The sequence below is a fragment of the Protopterus annectens genome, chromosome 6.part0 (genome assembly GCF_019279795.1).
Source record: "Protopterus annectens isolate FY-2018-M chromosome 6.part0, PAN1.0, whole genome shotgun sequence".
In the NCBI taxonomy this organism is placed as follows: Eukaryota; Metazoa; Chordata; order Ceratodontiformes; family Protopteridae; genus Protopterus; species Protopterus annectens.
Window position 1 is genome coordinate 1,031,221,796 of NC_056737.1, and position 17,893 is coordinate 1,031,239,688.

General features: G+C 39.1%; 1 protein-coding gene across 1 annotated transcript in view; it reads right to left on the bottom strand.

Annotated features, from left to right (window-relative positions):
- Positions 1–2,639: 2,639 nt before the first annotated feature.
- The window catches only part of LOC122803934 (RING finger protein PFE0100w-like), a 160,844-nt gene continuing 145,590 nt past the window's right edge, over positions 2,640–17,893 (bottom strand). The window contains exon 3 of the mRNA XM_044073611.1: positions 2,640–3,032. Coding sequence (XP_043929546.1) covers positions 2,640–3,032 — 393 coding nt within the window. The remainder of the gene's footprint in view (positions 3,033–17,893) is intronic.

The following is a 17,893-nucleotide window of genomic DNA, read 5'->3' on the forward strand; positions in this document are numbered from 1 at the left end:
CTTAACATCTTTAACACTGCCACATCCAGCGCTCTAACTCCTGCCTTTTTGTCAATGCCACTGTTTCCAACCCATATAACATAGCTGGTTTCACTACCCTCTTATAGACCTTCCCTTTCACTCTTACTGGTACTCATCTGTCACAAATCACTCCTGACACTCTTCTCCACCCAATCCATCCTGCCTGTACTCTTGTCTTCACCTCTCTTCCACGCTCACAATTATGCTGAACTATTGATCCCAAGTATTTAAACTCATCCACCTTCGCCACCTCTACTCCTTACATCCTCACCATTCCTCTATCCTGTCTTAGTCCTGCTGACCTTCATTCCTCTTCTCTCTAGAGCATATCTCCATCTCTTCAGGGTCTCCTCCACTCACTACATATCACAATGTCATCTGCAAACATCGTAGTCCACGGGGACTCCTGTCTGATCTCATTTGTCAACCTGTCCATCCCCATTGCAAATAAGGCTCAGAGCTGATCCTTGATGTAATCCCACCTCCACCTTAAATGCATCTGTCACTCCCACCGCAGACCTCACCACTGTCACACTACCCTCGTACATATCCTGTACCACTCTTACATACTTCTCTGACACTACCGACTTCCTCATACAGTACCACAACTCCTGTCTAGGCACCCTGTCATATGCTTTCTCTGTCTACAAAAACACAATGCAACTCCTTCTGACCTTCTCTGTACTTCTCAATCAACACTAAAGCAAACATCGCATCTGTAGTGCTCTTTCCCGGCATGAAACCATACTGCTGATCACTAATCATCACTTCCCTTCTTAACCTAGCTTCCACTACTCTTTCCCATAACTTCATGCTGTGACTGATCAATGTAATCCCTCTGTAGTTACTACAGTGCTGCACGTCACCCTTATTCTTAAAAATCGGTACCAAAACACTTTTTCTCCATTCCTCAGGCATCCTCTCACTTTCCAAGATTTCATTAAAGAATTTGGTTAGAAACTCCACTGCCATTTCACCTAAACACCTCCATGCTTCCACAGGTATGTCATCTGGACCAACAGCCTTTCCATTCTTCATCCTCTTCATAGCTATCCTTACTTCCTCCTTGCTAATCCATTGCACTTCATGATTCACTATCCCCACATCATCCAACCTTCTCTCCCTCTCATTCTCTTCATTCATCAACCCCTCAAAGTACTCTTTCCATCTGCTCAACACACTCACCTCGCTTGTGAGTATGGTTCCCTCATTATACTTTATCACCTTTACCTGCTGCACATCTTTCCTAGCTCGGTCCCTCTGTCTAGCCAATTGGTACAAGTCCTTTTCTCCCTCCTTAGTGTCCAACCTTTCATTCAACTCTTCATATGCCTTATCCTTAGCCTTTGCCACCTCTCTCTTTGCCATGCACCTCATCTCCTTGTACTCCTGTCTACTTTCTTTATCTCTCTGACAATCCCACTTCTTCTTTGCCAACCTCTTTCTCTGTATACTCTCCTGTACTTCCTCATTCCACCACCATGTCTCCTTGTCGTCCTTCCTCTGTCCAGATGTCATCCCAAGCACCTTTCTAGCAGTCTCCCTTACTAGCTCTGCTATAGTTATCCAGCTATTTGGTAACTCTTCACTGCCCCCCAGTGCCTGTCTTAACTCTTCCATGAACTCCACCTCACAATTACCCTTTTTCAGTTTCCACCATTTGATCCTCGGTGCTGCCCATACACTCCTCCTCCTCCTCTTCTTGCTCACCAACGTCATCCTACAAACCACCATCCTATGCTGCCTAACTACACTTTCCCCGGTCACCACTTTACAGTCTCCAATCTCCTTCAAACTGGCCCTTCTACATAAGATATAATCTACCTGTGTGCATCTTTCTCCACTCTTGTATGTTACCCTATGCTCTTCCCTCTTTTTAAAATACGTATTCACCACAGCCATGTCCATCCTTTTGCAAAATCTACTACCATCTGACCTTCTGCATTCCTTTGCTTAACACAATACCTACCCTCACTTCCTCATCCCCTCTATTCCCTTCACCAACATGCCCATTGAAATGTGCTCCAATCACCACTCTCTCACATTTGCCGTTTTATCGTTAGGCCTTTATTCCTTCCCTATCCTGGTTTAAATTTCTATCCTATAAGCCCGTAGAGGGTTTTCTACTGTTGTCATTGTTAATATTTTTGAAGTTGATAAATAATTTAATCCACTGTTTAAAAAAAAAAAAAGCGTCAGCCGTTTAAGTTAGAGGGCTACTTTAGTTCTTCCCCTTCCTTGTTTATAGAGCAGCTTCATTTAACTTGGAGAACTGCTCTAGTTTGTTGTACGTTTTTCTCTGTAAAAAAAATAATAATAATGCATCTATCATACCTTTTGTAGTGTTTTTTTTTTTTACTTCCTAGTGTGTTAAGTTTGTTGTTGCTGTTAATTTGCTCTAGTTGTGGTGGACTGATTTTTGAATATGTCCAAGGAGCATAAGGAAACTAAGCTTTTTGGCTTCAAAAAATGTGGCAAATGCAGTCAAAAGATGTCTTTAACAGATGCCCATACTGTTTGTGTTTACATGAGTCCTGTTCAATATGCCATTGTTTCAGCTCCAGCGTACTGCTTGAAAGAATAAATTGATAGTGAGAGGCTTGCTTGAAGTCCCCCTTTCAAGAAGCTATAGCAGAAGGTCCGGACACTTCAAAATCAGCGAAATCACCATCTGCAAAATCTGACAAATCCACCAAGAAATCATCTCCCTCTCCAGGATAATTGGAGCCAGCAAAAAAATTAAGCAAAGAAGTATCCCTAGCTCTGAAGACTACTGGACCTGCAAAATCTCCTACATTGACACCAGCTGTTTCTGTGCCAGTGGAGTTCGAATTACGGAGCCGGTCCCCAGAATTGGAGCCAGTTACGCCTGTTCTAGGATTACTTAGGATGCTGGAAAATGTTTTTGTGCCCTGTTTAAAAGGATCATTCCGTTCCTGTGATGCATCCACAGGGGCATTTACTTGTTCATAGAAAGTGGAAGCAGCTACATTAACTTTTTTTCCAGCATCCTACAGCAGGATAATACAATATTGAAAGCATCTAGTGCTTCTACAAATAATACTGTTCAAATGGAAACATGCTCTCTTGTTCCACCATATTGGAAGAGGTGAACAGCACAAAACAGAAGAGGGATTTTTTAGGCAACAAAATGCCAACAGCTTTTTCTTCATCAAACCCTCTACCCATCAGGAACAGGTCGAGGAGTATGGGTCAGAAAGGGAGGTTACAGCGACAGCCGAGCATCGAAAGGACACAACAAGTAGTGAAGAAACGGAGATTTTAAATGCAGGTTTGGTGCATAACATTTCTTCATTAGAACTTACACAAGCACAGGTTGAAATGTTAAATAAGGGTCTCTCGTTTGTACCATGCAAACGTGCAGACCAAGCCGAACTGTTAAAAGACTTAAGGTTACTAGGTAGGTCTTTAACTTTAAAAACGTTATACTCTGATTGTAACAATGATATTTTTGAATCTTTTAAGAAACCTAGCATTTTTATTCCTTTACCTCACCCTACTATACAAACGTTTATTGATATGTGTGAAACTGAGTTTAGGGACTTGTTTCAACATGGCACTAGAACTAACTTTTCTTATATGTCTTCTAAAGACTATATAGCCTTACAAGAACTTAAGAACACACATGCCTTGAAAATTAGAGCAGCCGACAAAGGTGGCGGCATTGTGGTTTTGGATAGAGAAATGTACCTGAATCAAATGCAAGTATTTCTATATGATACCAGTACTTATAAATGTATTCCTAAGCATGTAGTATATGGGATAACTGAGAAGGTTTCTTTTATGATATTTGATTTACTGATGACTGGTTTGATTAATGAAGGCCTTTTTAAGTTCTTGAATGTTGATCACCCTTTAACCCCCACAGTTTATGGCCTCCCCAAAATTCACAAAAATTGTGTTCTTCTGCCTATAAGGCCAATAGTATCAGGAGCTGGATGATGCACTGAACCATTGTCTATTTATAGAGAAGACATTACACCCTCTATTAGAATTGTGTGACAGTGTTTTGAAGGATATGAAAACTTTCCTTGAGAGGTTGTATGATAGAATTTCGACCATCGGTGTTAACTATATATTTGTTGCACTTGACATAGTCATTATTTATGGTCATCCCCAGTGATTGGGGTATAAATAATGCAAGGGAATTCTTACATGTTAAGGAAGGCTTTTCTGATGATAACATAAAACTTATATGTTCCCTATTAGAGATTGTGTTAGAAAATAATATTCTATTTGAACAGGAATTTTTTTCTGCAAAAGGTTGGCATGGCCATGAGTACTGCCTGTGCCAATAGCTACGCTAACCTAGTTTTGGTGCAATGGAAACAGCATAATTTATTGTCAAACAGTAATGTATTTGCAGAACACCTTTTTTGGTATGTCCATTTTGTTGATGATATTTTTATGTTATGGGGTGGCACAGTTGATGTAGTGAACAATTGCATGAGTTACATGCATAGTACCACTTCCTTTCTGAAATTTACATGTATGCACTTTTTGAACATTTAGAATTTCTAGATGTCAAAATAGACAAAGCAGACTTTAATTCTGTCCATACTAGCCTATATAGAAAACCTACATGCAGGAATGCACTTTTACACAATAATAGTATGCATCCAAGGCATATAATGAGAAATATGCTTAAAGGACAGGTATATAGAATACTTAGGCTTCATAATGATGATACATTTGCACGAAAGCTCTTGAATCTTTGAAAAATGATTTTTTAGAAAGGGGCTATCGAGAAATAGATACCTGCATCTCTGAAGCTTGGAAGCAGATTAGATAGATGCAGGCATTATTTTAAATCAACTACAAGCACACATGCAGTAGGACGGCAACAGGACTCTACCAGTAATATTTTAGAGTGCCTCTACAATATTCTAGTGATATAAGTCAATACTGTGACATTATAAAGAATAACTGGAAAATACTGAATAGTGTACCTGAGTTAAAAGACAAGATAGGAAGTACTCCGCATTTTTCTTTCAGAAACAACAAATCCCTCAAGCAACATCTTTGTAATAAGTCCAATATGCTATAGAAAGGGAACCCATTATCTGACAGGATTGGTACATTTCCTTGTCGAAGTTGTTCAGCCTGTAAATTTATTTTTACCTGTCTGTCATACCCAGTTTTAAGATTCACAATTGATGTTATTTTTTATTCTGACTGCAAAACGTGTAACCTTGTATATTTTTCTGTCAACTATGTCATGCATTTTATGTTGGCAAGACAAATAGACCTCTTTAAGGATAGGGTTCTTGAACATCAGAGAGACATAAAGAATAAAAAATAGTAATGCCTTAGCAGCACATATTATGAGCCATGGTACTACACACTCATTTAGGTTCTTTGTATTGCAAGTTTTAGACACTAATTTAAGAAGATGTGATTTTAAAAACCACACTGAAACTATAGAACAGAAGTGGATTTTATTGTTGAATGCAGAAAAAACACCTGGTCTAAATGGGTTTTTTTCACTGAAACCCTTCCTGAAAGGATGTAGACTTAGACATAAATAATGTTTTATTTTCATATATAGTTTTATAAGTGCAATATGTTTGCATACATTTTATAGCTGTTTTTATTCATGATATATGAATGTGTTTTCTGCAGTATGTGTTCTTTTAAAAAAAATGTAACTTTTTGATTACATCATAAGGGCTTTTTATTGGTCACACTTTGTATAAAAGACTTGTATTTCTTAGTTAATGTTGTCTGATGAAGCGGTGTGGTCACCGTGAAAGCGCTTACCACTCTTTTTGATACATCTATTAAAGTTCCTGGATTTTAGCCTGTTGGTTTGGTATTTCTTCATTGATTTTATTCTTATTTTTGTCTTAGAAATCTCCAACCTTCTGTCCAAAACCAGAGTACAAGTGAGAACAGTTTTAAAAGTCTTGGGAACCATGGCTGCAGCAATAAATTTAGTTCCATTAGCTCCCATGCACATGAGAATTCTGCAATGGCTACTATTCACTCAGAAGTCATTGCAAGAACTACCCATGTCTTACCAAATTCTGTTGAGTCTTGCAAGAAAGATCTTCGCTGGTGGCTTCACTCTGCTCACATGACATCAGATCAACTGTTTCTTCCTTCACAGCCTGTAGCCACAGTCACCATGGATGCCTCCCAGATAGGGTGGGGGAGGGATTATGTGGGAAGGACAGTCCAAGGCACTTGGCAGGATCACAAGGCCCATCTGCATATCAATATCCTAGAGATGAGAGCAGTGCTTTTGGTATTGCAGGCACTACAAGACTCTCTTCCGCTGGGAATAATTGCAATACAGGCAGACAACAAGTCAGTTGTCTGGCGCACAAACAAACAAAGAGGACCAGGTCCTACCCCCTTTGTCGAGAGGCCCTGTGAGTATGGCAATGGGCGACCTCCTCCCAACACTTTTTGATAGCAATGCATATCCCGGAGAAATCCAGCGTGATAGCAGACAAACTCAGCAGAGCAGTTCTCATGCCTCACAAGTGGTCCCTAAAAACAAGAAGTAGTGGAAATGATCTTCCACAAGTGGGGCCAGCCTTGTTGCAACCTTTTTGCCACATCCACGAGTGCCAAGTGCAGCAGCTATTTTGCCATGATTGCCCCCTCTGGGGAAGTCACCAAGGGATGCAGTTGTACACGATTGGCCCTCGGGTCTCCTTTATGAATTTCCTCCCTTTCCTCTGATACCCAAACTTCTTCAGAAAGCCAGGTCATTGGGAAGAAGCTGATTCTCATTGCCCCATACTGGCCTCATCAAATTTGGTTCCCCTTCTTTGGCCTCATCTTCAAAAGGAGCCATGGGTTCTGGAACCCAGTTACAGACCTTCTGACTCATATGTTTGGAACGTTTCACCATTGCTTTCAAACCCTCAAATTGACAGCTTGGCTGCTCCGATTCCAAATATAGACCGGCTTCCTGACCTTACTCCTTCTGTCAAACATATCTTGATTTCTTCTCACAAGGCCTCAGTAAGAAAATTATACTTGAGTTAAATGGAAAGGATTTTCTTCCTGGACTTTTCTTCCTGGACATTAAGTAATCACATTGATCCCTTTTCTGCTCCTATAAGTCCCATCCTTGATTTTCTAATGAAGCTATTTAATGAAGGCATAGCTGCAGCTACCATCCATGTCTAGTTAGCAGCGGTATCTGTTTTTCATATAAGTGATTTAGCCCCAAAACTGATGTCTCGCAGACTATGCAAAGCCTTCCTGAAGGGCACTAATTTAAGACCTCCCATCAAGATCCCTCTGCCACCATGGGACCTAAACTTTGTTTTGTCCTGTTTGATTCTTTCCCCCCCTTTGAACCTGCATCATCGTGTGATCTAAAGTTCTTGACATGGAAAAGTATTTTGATTGCCATCACTTCTGCTAGAAGGGTTTCATAGCTGCACGCATTATCTATAAAGCCCCCTACATGCTTTTCCATAAAGGTAGAGTATTCCTTCGAACAAACCCATCCTTCTTACCAAAAGTATGCTCAGTGTCTAATCTAAATCAGTCCATAGAATTATCAGTGTTTTTTCCCCAGCTATGGCAACAAGGCAGAATATTGCTTCACCAACTGGATGCACATAGACAATTATGTTTCTACTTGCATAGGACAAAGGACTTCAGAAAATCTGATCAATTATTTATTTCATTTTCAGAAGCAAAGAAAGGTGGTTCTGTATCTAAGTTCACACTTTCAAAATGGTTTTTGGATTGCATTACTTTTATATGTAAATCTAACAACAAAGTTCTTCCCGATAAAGTCCAGGGTCATTCTATGAGAGCTATGGCAGCCTCTTCTGCTTTTCGCTCTAGACTACCACTTGATACCATTTGTGCTGCCCCGACTTGGGCAAGGCCTCATACCTTTATCACTCATTACAAAGTAGATTTGGCCTCCAGGGATAGGTATTCCTTTGGGTCCACTGTCCTGAAGAATATACTCCCGTGAGCCACCCAGGAAACATGGTGCTACGGACACTGTCCCAACCAGTAAGAATGAAGGTGAGATAGGACAACTTCACATAAAGAAGGTATGTACTCACCATAATGTTCCATGTGAGTTGTCCATCTTGCCTTCATTCTTGCTTCCCGCCCTGCTTCCCCCGACCTATGATTCCTATAGGACCAAGAGGTTCTTTAATTTGGCAATTATGTTCTCTGATTTTCTGTATCTGTACAAAATGCTATAATAGTACCTTAGGTAACTGCAGTTATCAGCAAACAACATCTGGGGAGCTTTACTAGAGTATGATGGGACAGGGATACAGCCACGAACCAGTAGAAGACCTCGAGCTTTAGTATATGGCCGAGTTGGAACCGAGGATCAGTTCCGAACCCAGCCAGTAAGAATGAAGGCGAGATGAACAACTCACAAGGAACATTATGTTGAGTGCATAACGTCTTTTCTTTTTGACAAACCGTCATTAATCATAAATTTTCCAGAAGGAAATTTAAAACATTTTTGTGCTGCAATAAATATCACATTTTCAATGCTCACAAGAATAAGTTCCTGACTCTACCGTGAGCTTAAAGGGGTAACACATTGATCAAGTTTTCAATAAACTAACCTTTGTGTCAAACTTACACTCACTCTTTTAAAAATAGTAAAATAAGTTGGCAGTATTTCCCTTAATTTTTCATCAAGAATCTGTACTACCCAGGACATTTTAATAATCTCAGAGGCAGCATCTGTATATTTAGTAAAAAAAAATAAACTGCCTCATTCTGATTTCTAAACATCTGATATTGCATCCCTGAAAGTCATACCTTGTTGCTTATAGCCTCTAATCACCTCTCTCAAGGTCTTATTATTATCTTCTTTTGATAGCCCCTCTTCATAAACTTAAGTGAGCTTCTCCACTTGTTAAAAATGTGCATTTCAAAGTAATTTAGTCTTAATAAATTCTCCCTTAGGTCATTTGGGGGTTAGTATAATGGTTAAGGTGTTTACCTCACAGCCCAAGTGTTTGATTCTCACTTTTGTAGAAAAAATTGGCTAGGTTTAAAATGGCATGCAAGAGCAGTTAGCCTACTACTTGCCTATGAACTGCTGTAATGCTTTTATCAAATGAGCAAGTTAATAGTTTGAAGTTTTTTTCCCCTAATGAGGTAAGTTGTAGGTAATACAATATATAGTTTGGAATGTAAGAAAACAGTCATAAAAATAGAGGCTTAATATATTTTGCAGTTTAAGACTATAGCATAAGTTCAATTTAAATTTACTTTGGGGAGCTTTGCTGGGATTTGATAATTAATGGGAGGATCTCATGTTTAAAAATGCTTATTTTCATGATTATGTCTTAGAAGAGTTTCTTTATTCAAGGAGCTAGGACAATAAAACCTTTTATGCACCATTTTCCTAGTTGACTTTAACTACATGACTGTGGACTGGGAAACGTACAGCACCACAAATAGACAAGTGCAGAGATTCCTGGACTTCAATACAAATACCCTGGAACAATTAGTCAGAATACCCACTGGAGTGAACAACATCTTAGACTTTGTCTTTGCTAATGTGGGGCATCTTACACCATCCTTTGCATATTTATGTCCCTTTTTAGGTCTGACCATAAAGCTGTCTCTTCAAGTAAAATTGAAAGCAGAAGTCTCAGCTGCCCATGGTTCCTTTAGAACCTTTTGCAAGACGAGCTGTCTCTTCCTATGTGATTCAGTGGTAAGCTTCAAATTGCCACCAAACCTGGAAAAGTCTGCTGAGTATACTGAATCATACACCACCAAACTGTGCCAACATGTAAACAACTGCACAGATGTGGCTGCTCACTGTAGAAACAAGTACAGGACAAACCCTAGAAACATCCTATTGGTGGAACTATAACATCAACAAGCTCTACAGTAAAAAAGTGAATTTTGTCCAAAAGTAAGAAGATTTATATCCAAAATGATAAACTCATCATTAAATTAAACAACTCAGATGCTTAATTAAAGCCACCACAGTCAGGTTTGAAGCAAAAATAACCACCCAAGCTACAGAAAATCAGTGGACTTCTTTAGTTATGTTTGTAATCTCAGGAGCACAATACAGCAGTGCACTGAGCTGGTTCTGAACAATATTACTTTCACTGAAGCTGAAGATGTATGTAACCTAGTGGCTGATAAATACAGCTCAAACTTTACTCCACCCCCCCCCACCCTATTCCACATGAAATACCTGAAACTGCCTCATCCCAGCAATCTCACAAGACCAAGTCCAGAAAGCACTTTCAAAAGCTAAAAATACTGCATCGGGTGGTCCAGGCAATATCTCAGGATGGATATTGAATAGCATGATTCTGCCATATCCTTAACAACACTGTTCAACCTTAGCCTCCATATGGGTTTTGTGCCAAATGAATGTAGAGTAGCAAAAGTTGCTCCCCCTGCATATAAGGAAGGACCTCTCCACATACAGACCCAGAACGTTTTAGACCCATAAGTCTGACCAGCCTCGTCTGCAAAGCTATGGAAATTAATAAAAACATAGGGAACCTCCTGTTATGGGATAAGATCAGCTTATTAACTGTTAAAACAATTTCATGAGCCCACAGCATGATTGGGATGTAGATTATAAAACAAGTTCATGAGCCCACAGCATGATGGGATGTAGAAGTATGCATTGTTAAAATAAATTCATGAGCCCATAGCATGCTGGGATGCAAGTGTGATTGGGTGAAAGTACCTTCAGAGAGTACGAAAGAGTGGTCAGTTCTGGACACAGTACCTATCTGCCCCATTAGCCTGATTGCAATGCTGGAGCTGTAACTTTTGAGCAAGGGAGTGCTGTGGGAAAAGACTGATCGAAACCTCTCCTCTGTTGCATGCCAACAGATCTTGTACCCTTCCCTCCCTGTATGGTGTGTGGATTACTACAGTTATTTTCTGTCCTCGGAACTGAAAGGATCCAGGATTTGTAAGATAAGTCTAACATTTTTTTTAATTTATTTATAATATAAATAAATTGGAGCAATGATAAGCAAGCAAGATCAAATCTCTGAAAAGGGAACACCTGCATATTTTATGTATTTTAACTATGGGAAGGAAAGTTGTAAATATTTGCATGACTGGTTTCAGCTTACTAAGAAATGTTCTGGTGGAGTATTTCCATTAAATGGAACTTATGATGAGACTAAATTGATGAGATTGGAAGGTGTTTTGAAAGAAAAACAAAATAGGTGGGGAACAAATTACAGCATTTTATTTTTGGTACAGTGAAGCACTTAAAAAGGAAAAAGAGTCCGCATTAAGAGGGTTGTAGGATGCTAATAAGAAATTGTTGCAGCAGGTAAAAGAGGTTAAAAAGGCAGTAAAGACCAGTAAAAAGGGATCCCTTTATCCTGTCCTAGCAGGTTTGGAACAAACTGAGGATGGCCAAAAAGCAGAAACTTCTGAATAGGATGATAATCCTCCAGCAGCTACTGCACCACCACCCCCATATGCACAGATATGGGTACCTCCTATACAAGACTCTGTTGCTTCTCAGACCGCCACCTTTCAGTCAACTGTCCATTGGACACCCAGTCTGCGTGATACTGTTACATCTCAGATTAGTTCCCCTATCCAATCCTCATCTTCTGAACAGGCTTCTGCAGTCAAGGTGGATTGTTCTTCTCAGATAGCTTCTATTTCCCCAACAGGGTATTAGTATTTGACACTCGTGTATCTCACCATACATGTTCATATGACAGGGTACAACAGGAGATTACGACCTCTGGAGGGGATCTTTTGGCACCTCTCAGGGAAATTCTGGGGTTAACAATAGAGAACTTGTTCATCATCCTTGGACCCCTGCTGATTTGCATACTATATCCAAACATTTTTCAAATATTAGAGAAGATCCATTAAAAGTTAGAGGAATTAAAAACTATAATAGAATGTTACAATCCTACTTTGACAGATTTAAATCAGCTGCTTAGGGTAGTTACTTCAGATGAAATAAGGAAGCAGTTACTGGAAAAGGCTGAGATAACAGATTTCACTGTCACAGGGAATGCGTTAACAGATAAACGGACAGCATTGTTAAACAAAATTATGGACATGTGTCAAGTTAGGACTGACTGGTCTAAAATAAAGGCATGTAAACAAAATAAAGGGGAAGCCCCTGCTGACTATCTGAGTCGCCTTAAAACAGTATTTATTAAACATTCAGGAATACCAGACCCAGAAGCATGGGTGCCGGAACCATAGAACGAGGGGGAAAGGGCACCCCCCACACACACACTTTTGAGGAAATGGTACATTACCGATTTCCCGGCGCTTGTAGTTGAAACTTTCTGCTGACATCATCAGCAGAGATGCTGGGGAGCCGAGCAGAGCAAGCCGTTTGTATCAGACCAGAGATGGATATCGGGAAGCAGAGCATTGCCGAGCTGAGACCAGAGATGGATATCTTAGAGAAAAGGTATTGCCTGTTTGTCTTCCCGGATATTGCTGAGCACAGCAAGCCATTTTGTTATTGGACCAGAGTGTTTAGAGCAAAGGTGTGTGTGTGTGTGTGTGTGTGTGTGTGTGTGTGTGTGTGTGTGTGTGTGTGTGTGTGTGTGTGTGTGTGTGTGTATACAACACCTGCAGTGTATTTTCTGTTGCAATAACATTAAAGTGTATGTAGTGATGTAGCCATGTTGCCTGCCATATGTATGCAAACGGATTCACTTCATAACGCTGAAAACGAGAAAACTTCATAATATAGAAGCCCAAAACACCGAAAACTCAAAACACTGAAAACACATATCATACATATACTGAGTTTAAACAACATAAATCATAGCACTTTCCACCAAGTGTAAGCAGGGGGGCAAGCCCCCTGCACCCCCCACACCCCCTGCAACTGAAATATACCAACTCCAAGATTGCACTTAGTGTAGTGAAGTGCAATCTTGGAGTTGATATATATAAGTAGCAGGGGGTGCCCCCCTGCTTACACTTGGTGGAAAGTGCTATGATTTATGTTGTTTAAACTCAGTATATGTATGATATGTGTTTTCAGTGTTTTGAGTTTTCAAGATTTTGTAGTTTCACTGTTTTGAGCTTTCAGTGTTATGAAGTGAATCCATGCAAACATATTTATATTACTGGAATGCAGTAACTAATTGCACCTGATAATAATATCCATTTGTTAACCAGGCAGTCCAAATGGATACACAGTCCCTTTTCTGGGGCACTTCTAGAGCAGTGCTTTAAGTTACTTGCTCAAGGTCACAGATTATGCACATCAGAGTGGAGTAATTCAAACCCCATACCACAGTAATTGCAGCTTGACAGCCTTAACAATCTTTAGCAACTGCCAGGTTGTAGTAAATATATGTGATGGAATGTGTTGGGGAATTTCATTGCATTCATCACCTTTTGCTCTTTTTAACAAATGCATATTGCATCATACAGATATTTGATAGGAGTAAGAAAATTTCTCCTTAGCAATAAAAAATAGAATAGGATCTGACATATTAATCTGTTATAGGCCATGCATTAAACTGTAACAGAAAATATGGCACCTTTCTGATAATAGAGTTAAGTATTTTTAGTAAAGCATTTGAAGTAGGGCAACACGTAGCCATCCACAGAATGATAATATTTTATCAGTAGTTGATATACATATTATCAGTGTCATTGTATGTCTCCTTAAATCATGACGTAGAAAGGCCTTATCCCTGACATTTACTTATTTTTAGTTGATAATTTCATGGTGTAACACATTCTCTGGTAGTACATCTCAGCCAAACTCTTATCCCAGAAAGATTTATCATAACTTGGTTATCCAAAATATGAAAAAAGGATCATTTTGCATGTTCCATAGCTGAAATCACATTTCTTTGTAGAAAGAAAACAGGTGTGTGTTTTTTTTTTCCAAAAAGAGATACCCTTATACTCAATCACACCAGTTGACAACTTTATGAAGGAAACCCCTGGCACTGAAATGTATACAGAAACACTCTGCCTTATTGTGTTTTTGGTCTTTGCTTGTGGTAGGCAGAGTGACTTTAGTCCAATAGACTCTTTGTTGGGTGATATACAGAAACACACACGTGCGCACACTGACACACACACACACACACACACACAAAATAAAGCAGCTTTTGTGAATTGCTCCTGTAACCCACAAACTCTAGTCCCTTCCTGTGTATAACCATATCCAGAGTCACACCAACATGGGAAAAGGTGGCAAAATCCATTTCATAAATTGAGAATAGTACTTACCCCAGTATACCTGTATACATCGACACACTTTAAATATAAAAGGCCAAATACTGATGTCTGAATTTAAAGTAGTTTATTATCAAGAACTGAGGTTTTATTCATGAACTTCTGTGTGGTGGAACATTTGTAACAAGACTTTTGTCAAGCTATCATATGTCAGTGAAAGATTTTTGTGAATATTTCTTTATTCACATTTCAGTTTTGCAGTTTTTATTCTGACCCTTATGTAATTTTTCATGTATGTTAGTGCTATAAGCTGACATTTTGTTCCATTTATGTATTTGCAATTGTTTAAAAGTCTAAGAAACAGTGATTACTGTGCCATTTTTTATTTTGCCAGCTTTTTATTAAACCCGGGGTATTTGCATGCTTTTATACTACTGGATGGATCACTACTTCTCATTTAGTGTATTTTTCAGCTGTTCATGGAGTACATTATACTTTATTCACACTTTGGATAATGGCATGATCTGTTGTATTTTGTTTGGTGTTTCCTAGTTTTTAAGGCATTATAAGTTATGTTGATATCTTATAAGGTCTGATTTTGCTAAATAAGGATTTAGCATTTGTAAGACGTGTTATGTCTAACTTATGAAGCAGTCAAATTTATATAACATACATGTTGCTTCACAGACTTTTTTTTTTTTTCAAAAGAGAGTTTGCCAGTGGTAAATAAAAATTCAGGATCAATTATTAAGAGGTACTAGATTTTAATGATGTTTTGGTAAATGTTTGTTTGTGTTAGAAATGCTCACCTTCCACAAACAATCATGTTTTAAAGAAAGTGCAGCTGTGTGATAAATTCATCATAACAGTAGATGCACAAATAATTTAATTACTCCTACAAGACTTTTATATATATATAAATGGTATTTGTGATAGATGAGCACACCATTAGCCATTGGTTAGATTTTCCAACAAGTCTCCTTGTTGTGTCTTTCGGCTTTTCCTGGTTAGGGGTCACCACAGCGGAACTCTGGTCCTCTAATGATTGGCAGTAGATTTTTATGTGCCGAGTTGCCAGCCCTGACGCACAACCTTCAAAAAAGGTACGCCCATTCACGCATGTCTCCACACAGAAGACGCTCTAGCTGAGAATCGAACAGGACAATGTCTTACTGTGAGGCGACAACGCTACCGCAGCACCACCACCGCAGTATTTTCCAACAAGTCTCCTAATATGTGAAATTATATTCCTTAACCCTGGCAACTAGTTGGTAGCTCTTCTGGAAGAAAACAATGCAAATGGCAAGTTTTCTTTCTTTCTTTTTACACTTTCAAGAACAACAAGGAAACTATGTGAAGTAATGCCCTTGTAGTGGGTTGAAAGACAGGAAAAATAAATCAGTAACATAAAGACAGGACAAACATTGCAAATACAAAAATATGTCAGCAATATGAACACACACAATAATCAACTGTTTTTATATATAGATATATGTATCAATAAGCAGTCCTGTACTTTAAATGTCTTAAGACACCTAGGCTATCAAGTGAGAAGCATACACCACAAACTGTATGCATGTGATATAAAGGAAGTAGGAGAGAGGGAGGTATGGAGCTTATATTGCAGCAGTAAACCTGTATTCCTACCTCTGCTATTATGATGAGTTCCTAACAGCTGTGCTACATGCATTGCATAGATCATGACTGCAGGGAGAAGAGTATAATGCATGAAAAGTTACAGAACCCATGGCACAAGTTAGTCTATGTCTTTCCCAAAGGTACTGCAATAACAAAACTTTCTCTGTCCTTGTGTGAGATATCCAGCTCTGTTATCATGGAAATGTTCTGAATAGGGCAGTTTTGTCATTATTGGTGCATGCATTTTTCTTCATTGCATACTGGAAAAATGTTCAAACAATACATTTATAATGCAATTGTGTGTGGAAGTAGGCTGTTATCATGGAAATGTTCTGAATAGGACAGGTTTGTCATTATTGGTGCATGCATTTTGCTTCATTGCCTACCGGAAAAATGTTCAAACAACAAATTTAAAATGCGCTCTAACTTAAGTCTAACAAGTGTGCTGTATTATACAAGGAATATAATTTAATACAATCAGGAAGGTGAATCAAGGAATGCATACATGTATGCATGGCCCTAGAAATGTGTTTGAAAACAGCCCAGAGGAAAGTGTGAAAGGCTCAAAATCATGGCCAAATTTTAAGCTTTACTCTTGTTACCAAAGCAATGGATGAAGGTAAAAGAATTCACACCACATTACCTTGACCTGGCCAAGCCTTTTGACACAATCCCCTACTCAAGTGTAGTACAAAAGATGAATAATGTAGGAGCAAACACTTACATCACCAGCTGCATTGCCAGCTTGGCTTACAGGATGCAGGAGATCAAAACAGGGGAAGAGACCAGTCACCAATGGAGTCCCCCAGGGTTCGGTGCTGAGACTTTTTCTGTTTGGCATATACATCTCAAAGGTAAAAGGAAATACCAAAGAGCTTTGGCCAGCTAAGTTTGAGATGACTGCAAGCTAGAAGAAGTTATTGAATCCCCAAATGACTTAACCATCATGCAGGAAGGTTTGTCCCAAATAATAATTGGTGTCAAAATCATGACAATGCCCTCTGAGAACTGATCCAGTTGTTTGGTATATGGGAACTTGTGTGTACAGTGACCTAACTTTTGACCAACATGTGCCCAGAGTCATAAGAAAGCCTTTTTATATTGCACAGCTTATAAACAAATCGATTGTGACTAGATCTAGAGATGTTATTGTCCCCCTTTACAAAGCTCTCATTATGTCAATCATTTTGTATAATGCCCACTTTGGCATGTATCTGTCCAGCCCCATGCAACAATTGGAATACCTTCAGAGATACCTTATTAAAAGGATACAAGTCCTAAACAATAGGTCTTGCATGGACAACCTCAAAGATTTATTACTATACTCAGTATCTTAGAGGTGACATGTCTGGTATACAAAGCATCCAACATAATACAGATGGACCTACTTAACATCAACAAGTTAAATGGCATCAGAAATACTCAGTCCAGGTATCTAAACTGAATGTTGTGGGGAGATGGATATCTATCACAGAGGCTACCACTGTTCTGGAACAGACTATCCATAAAAATAAAGCAAAGCTCATCCATCCATATTCAAATGCAACTTGGATCTAAGGATGAGTAATAGAAAATGTACTCCAGGATTTCCCCTCATGCCACTAATGGATAGAGGCAGTTCCTAAATGCTGCATCCCTTACATGGTCCCCTCAAATTACCTATGGTATGATCACAGTTGTTCTCACTAGGGCTAATATACAATTATCAGCCATGGGAATAGCTAAGACCAATCAGAAAATGTTAATTCATGCACCAAAAGGGAATTGGCTAAGCTTAAAATGTCCTCCAAGTGAACCTATGTTGTGGTAGCAAATAGTTATGAAATAATTACCTCTTTTAGTTCACTAAGTGCCCCTGTCACCCTCCACCCCCCCCCCCCCAATCTTTAACAGCTTCCGGCGCCTATGCCCAGAAGAGCAAGTTAAGCTAGCTATTGCAGTAGCTTTTGTGCAGGGTCTGCAAGCCCCTTTACAAAATCAAATAAAGCAAGTGCTCATAGACTGGCAAAGAAAGGACTTAGAGTCTTTATTAAGTGCTGCAAATCACTGTACAGAGTATCAGGGAAAATGGAGAAAG